The sequence below is a fragment of the Platalea leucorodia genome, assembly GCF_965183815.1.
Source record: "Platalea leucorodia genome assembly, chromosome: 6".
Taxonomy (NCBI): Eukaryota; Metazoa; Chordata; class Aves; order Pelecaniformes; family Threskiornithidae; genus Platalea; species Platalea leucorodia.
In genome coordinates, this window is record NC_138828.1 from 50,191,664 (window position 1) to 50,204,832 (window position 13,169).

The 13,169-nt window shown below is 41.2% G+C and overlaps 2 protein-coding genes across 2 annotated transcripts in view; one reads left to right on the plus strand and one right to left on the minus strand.

Annotated features, from left to right (window-relative positions):
- Positions 1-27: 27 nt before the first annotated feature.
- RWDD4 (RWD domain containing 4) lies at positions 28-6,888 on the minus strand. The gene is made up of 7 exons (XM_082315305.1): positions 6,754-6,888; positions 6,312-6,392; positions 4,472-4,581; positions 4,217-4,361; positions 3,335-3,449; positions 2,308-2,357; positions 28-2,144 (listed from the first exon to the last, which is right to left on the minus strand). Exons 1-7 carry the CDS (start codon positions 6,775-6,777, stop codon positions 2,088-2,090), a joined length of 582 nt encoding a protein of 193 aa, XP_082171431.1. The 5' UTR covers positions 6,778-6,888; the 3' UTR covers positions 28-2,087.
- A 291-nt stretch (positions 6,889-7,179) lies between these two features.
- The window catches only part of TRAPPC11 (trafficking protein particle complex subunit 11), a 24,801-nt gene continuing 18,811 nt past the window's right edge, over positions 7,180-13,169 (plus strand). The window contains exons 1-6 of the mRNA XM_082315897.1: positions 7,180-7,612; positions 8,624-8,793; positions 9,232-9,302; positions 10,130-10,244; positions 12,358-12,457; positions 13,088-13,161. Of these exons, the coding sequence (XP_082172023.1) occupies positions 7,409-7,612; positions 8,624-8,793; positions 9,232-9,302; positions 10,130-10,244; positions 12,358-12,457; positions 13,088-13,161 (734 nt within the window). The 5' untranslated portion in view covers positions 7,180-7,408. The remainder of the gene's footprint in view (positions 7,613-8,623; positions 8,794-9,231; positions 9,303-10,129; positions 10,245-12,357; positions 12,458-13,087; positions 13,162-13,169) is intronic.

The window sequence follows — 13,169 nt, forward strand, 5'->3', positions numbered from 1 at the left end:
TTTATTAAAGTTCATCTCAAAACAAACAAAAATAATAAAGGACATTAAGGCATCTTGTATTCAGTAACCATTCATATAGTAAAGATGACTTCTCTTTCTGATACAAGAGAGCAGATTAGGAAAAAAAAAAGTTCTCCCAACCTATTTGGTAGAACGCTGACTTCTTCCCGCTGTCCCAGCACTCAGTCAGCAAACCCCTCCAAGGAATGCCCATTTCCCCAACGAAAGAGCTACAAAATCTCAACACTCATTGAGACACGTGGAAGAAAGCACTCTTCCGTCCCCACAGGCATCCAACCTTCTGTAACGATGCATACTGGAGAAAGACTAACAGATGGATACTGCAGAGAATAAAGAGGACATACTCCTACTGTAACCACTCATTTCTGAGCAGACTAGAATATTTGACCTTGTTTTTGCTAGTATTTACTATTTCAGCCAGTAGCTAGTGAAAACGGGACCACAAGCTCTAGTCCGTATTGCAATGTAACAGTTATGTTCTCCTTCTACATTCACATTAGATAAACAAATGACAAAGGACTTGTTTCCATGGAATAATTTATTTTGAATTATGCTGTCAAGTGACCAATCACTGTTATAGTGCTTTTTTCTTCAATTAGAGTAAGAACATCAGGAAATGTTTACAGTATCACTGGGTTCACTATAACAGGATTTTACTACAGAGTAAAATATAAATTAATAAACACTGCATATAGCACTATTCACTTCACCACATTGGCTCTCTGTATCCTTTGTCACATTCTAACCTTCATTTAAGGCAAGTTTGTTTTTTTTTTTCCAAAGAAGACCATACAGTCTCTAGATAAACTTGTGTGACTAGGTTTGCGAGTTAGGAGATTGAGCTTTAGAAAATGTTTACTTCAACAAATACGAAAGTTATTAAGAGAAAGATGGTGACCCAAAATTGCACTGTATTAAAAGGTGGAGTTTCCTTGTACCAAAGTCCTTTATTCATCATCTTTAGAACCAGTTTTGCTTAACTATAAAAGAGACACAAAAAGAAAGTATTCAAAGTTTAGACTGCCATTCCATTTATTAGGAAACAAGAACAACATTATCTCCATCTTACATAGAACACATGTATATTTAATTAATAATACAGGCTGATTGTGCTACTGTACCAAGAGACCGAAAAGCATCAAAAATTATTTCTTAAGCTTAAACACTAAATAAGCTTCTTTCCTGAATGTGAAAGTTGATTTTAAAAAAACAACACCACAAAACCCCAGAAAAAACTCAGGGTACTGTTTCTACTTAATTTGAAGACTCTGTCACCAGCTCTCCAAAATAAAAAGATGAAGTAATGGAAGAAGTATCTCCACACACCTCTGAGAGAATTCCCAGATAGAAATTTACACGATACAGAAAGACACATGAACTTATTTCCCTCTTTTTTAAAGCTAAGTTTATAAGTATTCAATGTGGTGCATCTATCATGAAATCTATCTAGAATCCAAGACATCCACTACAAATAGCCACTTTGAACTCAGAAGGACTCTGCCCAAAACCATCATCATCATTTGCTTGTTCTTATTTAACAACTGGAACCGGTGTTATGTCTCACACCGAGAATTACTTAGAGTTGCATAAAATAAAATAGTTTGCTTTCAAAATTGTCAAGCAGCTATACTGATTTCCACTGAATCAGCAAAGACAAGAGGGTGGAAGAAATCAATGCTGAGGGAGCAAGTAGAAAAGAATTATTCACTGTAGGAGTTGCAGCAGAGAATGCTCAGGCTTGTAGGAGACAGCAAAGTGCTCCCACTTGGGATAGCTCCCATTTTCTGCTTACTTATCCATTGCCCTCCAGAACCTGGCAGCACCACTAACTTTATTTTACATCTTGTTGCCATATAAAGACAGAATATTTGCAGTGCATTTGGCTAGCAAAGCTCTCTCATCATAAAATTAAAATGTAATTGCTCAATAAATAAAAAAGAAATACTAAACCAACAAAGTTCAAAGAGGAATCAAAGTCCTTCTGACTCTAATATTCAGAAGAACTACACATTTTAAAGCATTTGAGAAATATGTAAATTAGAATCCAAAATGGGCAACAGTTTTTACTATTCCTTGCAAATCTTTTTAACGCTTAAAAAAGATAACTTGAAAATACTTACATGCTGGATGCATATAGAAATGAATCAGACACCACAGTCAAATCCAAAGTTAGGAAGAAAAGCAAGAAAAAAAATCAGGTTAGTTTTCTTCAGATATAAATACAAATTATTTTTAATGTACATACGCAGTATTTTCATAATACTGCATATAATACAGTCATGTTACCTTAATTACGTCCACCCAGTTCCATCCTCGTGGAAGCTCCCCTTTGTTATCTGCAGAATAAGAAGGCTTTATTTTCAACACATAAGCTAAGGGGAATCTTTATCTTCCTTAAAATCAACATACAAAATTCTAAAGATCAAAACCCCTTAATTTCTCCACTAGAAAGCCATGAGGACAAAAATAAATATTAATGTCTTAAACACATCTTGTTCTTCAAAGTAATTATGTTTAAAGAAAAACACCTCAGTCCATCTGACATTTAATTTAGAAGGCAACTCCAACATGAGCTGGGCTGACCAGCAGTGATGCATTTTGTCAAAGAACAAAATTTTACACAGCTTTTCCTTGATACAGCCAACATTTAATATGCCAATTATAAATTAGGTTAGGTAATTTATATGCAGAAATTGCTATCACAGGGTACAACTTATTGCTGCGATAGAATAGTATTATCCAGATCATTATTAAAAATTAAAGTTGCACACGTAAAAGTCATCAGCATGATTAGCCGAAATATTGAACACGTTTCAATCAAAAACCTACCATTTCATTGAAAGCATAAAGTATCTGCAGAAGCACCTCTATTTTGAGGATACAAATTAAATTAAATGTTTTATTTTGGGTTCCAAGACAAATACTTTCATTTAGACATTATATTTTTAATAATGTGAATTATTTACACGGGCCCATCAACAAACCACGTCTTCTGTTGAAAGTGAATTTTTAGAAGTCCCAAATGCTCTCCTCCCACAAGTATTTTTTGAAAATTTCACTTTTGTCACAAATTGAAACAATAAAACAAAACCAATGACATCTGGAAACCCCTACTCTATAGAAAGTTGCTTTGATCAGAACGAACATCTCAGGCAAGAATAATTCATCTAAAATAAGCAAATCAGAGACCACAGACTTACAGTAGTTAATCTTATAAACAAATGACTACGGATTCTGATTCTAGCAAGATGTCACTGCTATAAAATGTGGATTCTCATACTGCTCAAAGAAAACAATATTATAGTGAACAAACCTGTTTTATCGGCTAGTTTTCGTTTCTGGGTTTTGGATAACTGCTCCTTTTTATCTTTTTTCTTACTTGCTGGCACATCAGGAGTTCCAATTGCAATACTATTGCTTACTGAAGTCTGAGAAGGATAAAAACAGTTGTTAATGTTGCGCATATTACTTCCACAGATACCTCTGTCTGTGATTAGTGAACCTGACATACTGAAACGGCTTGACTGTCAGAAAGAAGCAATGCTGTCAGCAGTCTGCAGCTTTTAATCAACACATAATCATGATTGTAGTTCTAAGAACCACGTGTTGGGGACTGGAATTATTCTCTTTCAGAGTTGCAAAGGGCACCTCTTACACTTTTTAAGTTTAATCATAGAGTGTTATTTAGTCTGAAGGGGTTCAGACTTCCCAAATATGGAAACCATTCCTTCTTCCTCAAAGCAAATCTGCAGCACCACAATGGCCAACAACATCCTTATACAACACAGAAGCCACAAATAGACCCAGCCTGACTCATTCAAGACCCTGGAGGTGCACTTATGCAATCCATTGCATCCCAGGAAGGTGGCAGTAATTTGCCCCCACCCCTGAGCAGACACCTTTGATCTCCATTTCAGCTCTCTCTAGTTTTGCTTCTGCTCCAAATCTCCATTTTTATGTTACTGCAGCCCACAAACATTTTCGTATAACAGCAAAATAACAATTAAATATAACAATTAAGACCACAGAGCATTGTGCCACCATACTTTGTGTGTCACTGTTTAGCCACTAACATCTGTATACCCAATATGCTGACTAACAACTTAAAGACAGAGCTATGAAGTATTTAGAGTTGTAATAACCATTTTTTGCAGTTTCAAAAGCAAGAGATTAAAATCTGAATTTATCTACTTACCACAGTGTTAACAGGCTGATTTTCCATGAACAACTCTTTATTATCTTTGGCATATTCAAAAAGTGTGTATGTCATAGCAGTTCCAAGATTCGCTTCGACTTCTACCATTAACTTATCCAATATACTTTGTTTAATAGCTGAAGATCTAAAAGAAACCATAAAACCCAACTGTAATCTAGACAGATGAAGAAAAGCTTGTCAACCAAAAAGCCCCCACATATCAGACTAGGAAGAAAAGCTATTATAAATACTTACATTGTGTTGTTGAAGAAAGCATCCATCGATATGACTGGTGCTGTTTGTGGATATGTTTCCGGCCAAGAAACTTCTATTAGAAAGGCTTTGGGATCTCCACTTTCACCTATCTGAAGGGAAAAGAAAAACTATATAAATCAACAGTTTCCAGTCACTTATTAAGGATTACAAAGCCAATATGCAAGTATTTCACTTCTTTAAGACTATCCAAATTCCTTAAGATAACAACTATGTTCATAAAGTTATCAGTTAGAAAATAAAGCTGTTATCTAGAAAAAGTATTAAATTTATTGCATCAATATTAATCACTACCCTGCAGTTTTCATCCTAGGAAAAGCAGCAGAAACATTCAAAGCTCTCTGTATGTTTTTTTTTTCAATTGCTTGGTTTTAAAAGCTACTTTGTAGCATCTGCAAGCCAAATATTATACAATCATATATGAGAACAGAAAAGATGAAGCCTTCTTTTTTTCCCCCACGCATCCAAGTTCAGAGCAATATGAAAACAAACCATAAAACAGCATTGAAATAAAGACGATGATAAACAAGTGACCTAAGATAGCAAAAAAAATAGATAAGAACGTTGATATTTACATCTCATCCCTACAAATATTTTCTTTCACTATAAGAAAGAATGAGTAGCAAAAGATTTAACAAGTCAGTAAAATGAGACTGGATTAAAAAAGCGTAACATCAGTAAAAGGCAGACTTTAATATAAATAATCACGCACATCAAACCAATTTAGTGAACACAAATTACATATACAATCCTTACAATTATGTTAAATTAAATAAAAAACAAATATTTTTTTTATTTAAAACTAGTACAGGTCCTACCAAAGGCATGCTATGCAAACAGAAATAACTGTTTCACACAAGGATTTGGAAGATTAGTGCAATTATTTTTTGTCTCACAAAAATTAGCAATGGCCAAAGCTAGTAAAATGTAGAATGATACATTGTAGACTTGTAGGCATGTCACATTTGCTCTTTTGAGGAAATTAAATTTACTAATAACGGTCCTATCAGTGAAGGAAGGCTGCACTTACATGGATGGGATTCAAGTGCTATTAATTAAATTGACTTGTCTCATTACAATTACTAATGTTATTCTGTAGTTACTTGAGGAGTCACGAGAAGGTTATTTTAGATACCTCCTTCCCACTACAGGGATATGACATTTTCATAAGTCTCTCTTCTGTCCAATGGGTGCCTAAGTTTTCATCAGTAAAGTTGGTTTGTCTGGCTGTCCAAAGATCTGCCTCAGTCCATGCCCAGAAGAACTTCTGGGTCTTTAAATCTGAGAAAGCTGGCAAGAATTTCATGCCAGAATCTAATTGCATATCTCAAGCTCAGCACACCCTGTATGTCTCTCCTGAGCAGATTGTATCAGCGCACATGCCCAAAGCATTTTGAGGATTTTCTCTTTAGCAGGTAGACAAGGCATGTGAACTACCTCTGGACAAGAGACCTTGTAATAGGGAAGGTTCAGAGCTTTACATATAAATGTCTCTGTAAGTGACATTTCTGGCCAGCTAGTTTGCTGGCCCCTTCAGCCAGTCTGACAGGTCTAGCTATGCAGTACATAGACGTGGAAGCAGGATGTCTAGCTGAGGGATAATAAACTGGTGCTGGAAGCAGGTTCCTAAATATTATGCATTGTGCTATCAAGCATCGTTGTACCAAAAATCCTGAAACAATGGCCAACGGATCTAGCCTTTACTGCCCTTCGAATACCCATTTGTTTTAGAAAAACCCTGGTATGTCAACTACCACGCAGCAGAGTAACCTCGAGGCGAAACCTGCGCTGCAGCGACCCGCAGACCTTCACCTTGCCTTACCCTGTACTGGAAGGAAACCGGGCTAAGCTCCCTGAAGCACACATCTCCCTCGTAGATAGAGCGCAGCGCTTCCAGCTCCATCTGCAGCACCGAGGAGGGAAGGGGGTTACCGATTGCAGCCCGAACACGACGAGCGCACCCAGCCGCGGTCGGGTGGCGAAGCTGTGCACGGCCCCGCCGGTTTCCCGCCCTCCCCCCGACCGCCCCCGCCCCGCCGCCGCCTGGCTCCTTCCTCCGCGGCTCCTCACCCGCTCAGGCGGCCGGCTCCCCCCTCCCGCTCCCCGCCACCGGGCCGCCTCCCCTCCGAGGCCCCTCTCCCCGCGCTGGGGGGCTCCCTCCCGGCCCCCGGGGCAGGTGCGGGGGAGTCTCCCGGGCCGGCTCCCCCTCCTGCAGCGGCGCCTCGCGGCCTCCCCGCCCAGCGCGGGCAGGGCCCGGGGCTCACCTCCTGGTCCTCGTTGGCCGCCATGGCGCGGAGATTCCCCGCCCCGTCACCGCCGCCGGGGCTGGGCGGGCCTGGCTGGCGCGGCGCGGCCCCGCCGGTGTCGCACGGGGAGGCCCGAGCGGCCCCGCCCGACGGACACACCTCCCCTGAGGGCAGCACGGGTCACCCGGCCGCTCGCTGCTATTGGTCCCCTCTTCCCGTCGTCACCGCCTCCCTGTCTTCTCATTGGTCAGCTCCGCTAGCCTCGCCTCTCTTCCTTCTTTAGCTAACTGGCTCTTTCGCCAGTGACGTATCTGCGCGGGCGCTCTCTGACTGGCCCGACGGTAGAGCGGAGGCGCCGATTGGTCACTTCTGCTGTGCTTCCGGCGCTCGCTTCCGGAGGCGGCGGTCCTCCCTCGCCCCGCTCCCGCTCGCCGACGCCTCCCGTGGCCCGCGGTCGCTCCCGGCTGCCGCTGCCCGGCGCCGAGCTCCAGCCCGCGGCGGTGAGCGGCGCCCCGCGGGCGGACGGGCCCCACGCCGTGTCAGCGCCCGGCGGGGCGGCGGGGAGCTCCTGCAGCCGGGGCGGGCCGGGGAGGAGCGGCCGGCCTGGGCCGCGAAGGCGCCGCGCTGAGAGCCGCCCTCCTGCCGCCTCGCAGGCCGCCTGCCCGGGCTCAGGATGACCCTGACGCAGTGGGACTTCCCGGTGGAGCTGTGCTGCCGGCCCATGGCCTTTGTCACCCTCACGGGCTTGGACGTGGTGTACAACGCCGTGCACCGGGCCGTGTGGGACGCCTTCTGCGCCAACCGGAGGGCCGACCGCGTCCCCATCTCCTTCAAAGTGCTCCCCGGCGACCACGAGTACCCCAAGTGCAGGACGAAGGTAGAGAGCGGCGTGTGCCCCGGCTGCTCCCCGCGCCCTGGCGGGCCCGGCCCCTCACTGGCTTCAAGCCTCTGCCCCTGTAGCAAAAGCCGGCGGCTGGGGGTGGTGTGGGTGGAGGGTTTGGTGGCTCCCTGAGGGCAAGGGCCGTAGCGAGGGGCTGGTCTGATCTGATCTGCCTGGTTTACAGGCAGCTGAGCAGCACTCGCAGTGCTTACTGCTCAGCGGGACTTCTGCTGTCGCTTCCCCTGCCGTTGGAGGGGAAGCGTGGGAGCTTGAAGTCTGAGAAAAATTGTCAGGGCTAAGGGGAAGCCAAGGGCGCTGTGGCGGACTGCTGTGGATGCATAGGAAACCAGGGTGCCTTAGCTCATTAGCGAGAAGCAGAGAAAGCCAATATGATTTGCTTTTTAAAGAACTTGCAGTTCATTTACTCGGCCTTAAGGTATGCTTGTAAAATTTGAGCTTTAATGAAACCTCAAGTTTAACTTTGGAGAAACTAGTTATTTGAATTTGGTGTATTCTGAAAAAAAACGTAAAGCCTTTAGCTAAGTGAAATGCAGCAGAAAGAATATCTCTGCTCTACTTTCTGCTTTGCAGTGGCAGTTAGGAAGCAATGTCAATGTGTTTAACCCTTGGAAAACTACATAATTCTGTGATGCTGGCAAGGAATGAGAATCCTAACTGATTTCTCCTGGCTCTGAGATCCCCTCAAGAGCCCTCTTTTAAAATAAACCTAGTTTTTCATGAAGGTGTGTGAAATGTGCTTCTGAACTTGATCTTCTTCTCCAGTCTACCTGGAAGCTGCTGTTCTTTGTTGCTGATATCTCAGGCATCAGGCCCTGATGCCAGGGAATGAGGCGCATGTCTTACTTGTTAGGAAACAAAGGCTTGAGGGGAAGATGACAAACATATCCACAAGTGACAAGAGTGTAGAGGCAATTCCCCTTCTTGTGCTATACTAAGAAGCTGGTAAATGGATTTGGTAGCTTGCTTTAATAACCTCAATATTTTCAGAGGACATCCTACGAATGGTATATTCCAAAAGGAATCCTGAAGACTGGCTGGATGAACAAACACCTGAATTTGGTTCCAGCACTTGTTGTGGTGTTCTATGAACTAGACTGGGATGAGCCGCAATGGAAAGAAAAACAGTCAGAATGTGCTACTCGAGTTGAAATTGTCAGGTAGAGTTTTTTCACTTGGCTCATAATGTACTACAAGCTAATGATAAATGTGAATTGCAGAATCCTTTTTGCATGCTAAGCTATATGAATATATTATTTTTTTCTTAAGCGCAAATTAAGGGGAACTTGAACTTTGCTTTTTGAAGTACACCTGGCAATAAAGAAACTTTTTTTAAAATGGTTTATTTTTAAAACTGATTTAAGTAAAAACAACCCCTCAAATTTTGCTTGTTGAACTTGGCACAATTATTCTGTCCCATCTGAACAAAGAAGAGAACACAGCATTCTGTGGATGATGCAGCATGTTGTTGTGTTTGGTTGTATTTCTTATATAGCATTCTTTCAATGTTTCCATCTAGACTGAAAGATCATTTTGTTCTGATTATTCACCAATAAGAAGTGAAACCTTGACACTGTGCCCTGTTGTTTTTATTGTAGGCAAAGTTTGCAGGGAAGAAATACGAAAGTTGCTGTTGTTTTGATTCAGAAAAAAACACCATTACCTCCAGGTACTAGAAAACTCTGTACACAGTTGTGATGGTCTCGTTTTTCAGAAGGCCTGACAGACTGAGCTGACTAACATTTTTGATATTATCTGCAGTTCTTAATATAATGTCATATATATAAAATGACATGCATTGTGGCTGCAGAAAGGTATACAAATGGAAAGAGTGCTCAGGGCGGTTGACCCTAAACATTTGATACTTTTATCCTTAACTTCTTCCTCTTAAGTCCAAGTGCATCTTTTAATACACAGTATCAAAAAATGGTATGTTAGTGTAATACATGTGACATACCTCCTTGTAAGTAATTTGTATTTTAAAAAGCAATGAGAACTTAGAGGAAGGGTATTTTGTACCTACAGAAGCCTTTTAGTTTAACTCAGTTTTAATCAATAAAATTTTGGAGTCAGGTGTGAAATGTGGTATGTTTTAAACTCTACGTTTCTGTAGAGCTGCTGCCTCAGCTGTGGCTGCATACTTTCTAGTGGCTGGCAAACCATTTTTTACTTTTTGTTGCTTTTTTTTCCCCTCTACCTGCTATATATGTTTGTCTTTTCTGGATGCTATTGTAGTTTTCAAGACACAGGATATTTAATTCTGTGAGAGAGATGAAAAGTTTATGTCATACTTCTACCTTGTTGCTAGCTAAGCCACTCCTAGAAAGGTTCTGCTGGATGAAGCACATAGTACTCTGAAAGAAGTAAGAAAGAACGTGGTCTCGGTTTTATGTGTATTGGATTTTTCCAATCCTTGTGCTGGTCAAGCTTTTAGAGCCAGTTTGACATTGCAGCACTGCATACTGCTTTCATTTGTGCTTTCCTTGACTTCACTAGGGGAAGATGTTATTGCATCAGAGAGGGCAGCAGCTTTATGCAATGCTTGTGACCTTTCTGGAAAATCCCTCTTTGTACTTCCACACACTGATCATCTTGTTGGTTATATTATAAGGTAAGTGACTGTAAAACACTGTTTTGCTCTGTTTGCTAATGGAGGTGTTGAGAGGGTTGGTACGTTGGGCTGACTATGATGTGACACGCTGGTTGTAGGCCAGCAGTGAATGTTTTATCAGTTCACTGGAATTCTTCAGGTTATTCTGCAACCTGATGAATTCCACACAGCTCCCCTTTATCTGTGAGGCTGAGTAATGACTGTCAGAGATGTTGCTTTTTAAGAAACATTATTAGATATCCCAAGACATTCACTTCCTCAAGTCAGCTAGAGGCAAAGTGGGCTTTTCTGCCTCTACAGTGCTTTTGGCCCTGCTGGTTCTAAATAACTTTCCCTACAAATGTTTTGTTGGGTGTAACTCTGTATTAGCAGGTCTTTACTTTCCCCCCCCCCCCCCCCCCTCCCCCACTTCCTGGCTGTATAGGTGTATCTCTCCATGCTAAGTGGCATTTATCTGGTTGCAAATATGTCTTTGTCATTTTTTACATTTCTTGTGCTTTCTGTTTTAATAGTTACAGGGATTACAGCTTCAAATAAATTATGAAGGCCTTTCAAAAACAGAACAGGGAAAGGAAGACAGTTTTGTGTCCACCTAAAAAGAAGGGCTCAAACTAAGGCAAATCATGGTTTATTAAAATTAGTTTTGATTTTTCCAGATACACTTAGGGAGAGGAGGGGTCATGGTCTGAGAGACTAATTCTTCCTTCTCTCACCCTTGTATTTATATATAAACAGTGAGGTTCTCAACATAAATCAGTGCTGTTGTATCCATACTGCTCATAAACAGCTACTAGAATTAATCAAAGTAAAGTAGCCGTTACTCCTGGTTTTTCATATTTTGCTCAGTGCTAAAGAGGGAATGTTTACTGCGTGTTAACTAGCATAAGCCTTTGCAAACTGTGTATAGTTGCATTTTGATCTGTGATTTGCCACTGTCTCCACATTTGTGGAGATAAGGCTATATCATTAGGGATTAACAGCTCTTCATGCACACATTTAAAAGAATATGTTTAAGCATATAATCATGTCAGAATTCCTGGTATTAATCTTTTTGTTTTGACATTTTTAATTGAGATTTCATAGTAATAAAAGAGAATAATTTTTTTTTAACCTCTCAGAGTGGCTTGTCTTTTCTTATACAGCCTCAATATACTGCTAAAATAAGTATAATAGGTGGACTTAATTTATCTTGTCTTCCTTTTGTGACTGAACTCATAGTTAACAATTGCTGTCCATTGGTCTGTCCTGTTTTTTTTTAATCTCCATCCTCCCTGTTGCGTGGCAAGCAGAACACACGTTGTGATCTGCCTTAGTCAAAGTCTGCAGTGATCCTTTCTTGGCCAAATCATACAACTGGTACTTCATCCTTTTTCCTGTGTGTGTCAGTGCTATGAGTGTATGAGTGTATTCCTCTCCTGGATTCTGGTTTTGTTCTAGTTCATTTTACTCCTTACAATGTGATTATACAGCATATGCTTCTTAGATCCTCCTCAGCCTCATACTGTATTCAGTGTTCTGGGCCTCTCTGCCTTTCTCTTCTCCTGCTGTGTCTTTCCATTGGGCTATTTATATTGCAAACACAATATAAATAGCTGTCACCTCTGCAACCCAGGTAGCTGTTGATGTTTGGACAGGATGATGAAACCTAGTCTGTGCCCTCATAATTTTAATTACTGCTATTTTTTCCTTCCCACTCCTCCCCTCACAGTCCAGCAAATAAGATCTTGACCTGTTCAGGCCTATCTCAGGAGCCTCTGCAAACTTTGCTTGTTTTGACTGAGGCATGTCTGCACTTTCTGTTGCCTTGCAAATCCTAAGAGCTTATCCTCCGACCTTCTCATGTTAAATACTAGAGATTGTTGTATGAGAAATCAATCCATAAGACTCTTGAACCTAGTTGTTCTACTTTGTGCTACCCTTGTGTAAGGCTTTATGTGAAGAGTTTTTGTCTGCAAACTCTTAACCTGTAACTTTAAAGAAGAGTTTAGTAATACCTCAAGCTTCTTTAGCCAACCTTAAAATAAGCACTGTTAAAAGTAACTTATTCTGAAGTTCTTCAGATTCTTTGTATTTCGGAAAAACTTAGTGAAACTTATGAGCAACTTTGTTGCAGGTTGGAAAATGCTTTCTATGAGCATGCACAAACTTACTATTATACAGAAATACGAAGAGTTAAATCTCATAAGGAGTTCTTGAACAAAACCACTCATCAGGTAATGTTACCCTATTTTTGAAATACTGCGCAAGTTATAGTGCATGTTAAAACATGAAAATAAGGGTGGGGTGTTGCTTAAACATTTTTGTTTCCCCCCTTCCAACTTGAGATGCCTTCTCTCAATATAGAAAATAAATCTGGTTTTATTTTCTGCAGCTTAAACTTTGATTTTGATTGGTTTTGTTCTTATGTTTGTTTGTCTTCCTCACATCTTCCCTAGAGGAGGAGCCTATAGGAAGAGCCACAGCCCAGAAATTAAGCTCTCTGATTAAAAAAAAAAGAATGAAATTTTCTGCATGCATTAACCTATTTGAAGTAGTATCTTAACAAGTTGTGGGAGGTACTTCCCTTAAAAGCTCAGAATCGACACTGTTGGTGTAGAGATTTTGGGGTGTCACAAAGCCTCTCCCCTGTTCCAGGGTAAAAGACTTGTAATAGATTAAATCTGTTGAAAGATCACTGCTGCGTCATGGTGGCAGAGAGAACTCTTAGGAAACAGTTGCACAGTCAGTTTTTCAAGTCAACTGCTATGTTATGTAAACCTCTGAAATTATCACCTGTATCTGCTTTGTAGGTGACAGGTACGTTCAGATGTTTGTGAATGATGTACACTGGTTCTGTTTTGCAGCTTCTATTTGTTAGACACCAATTCAAAATAGCATTCTTCAGTGAGCTGAAACAGGATACACAGAATGCTCTCAAGTAAGACT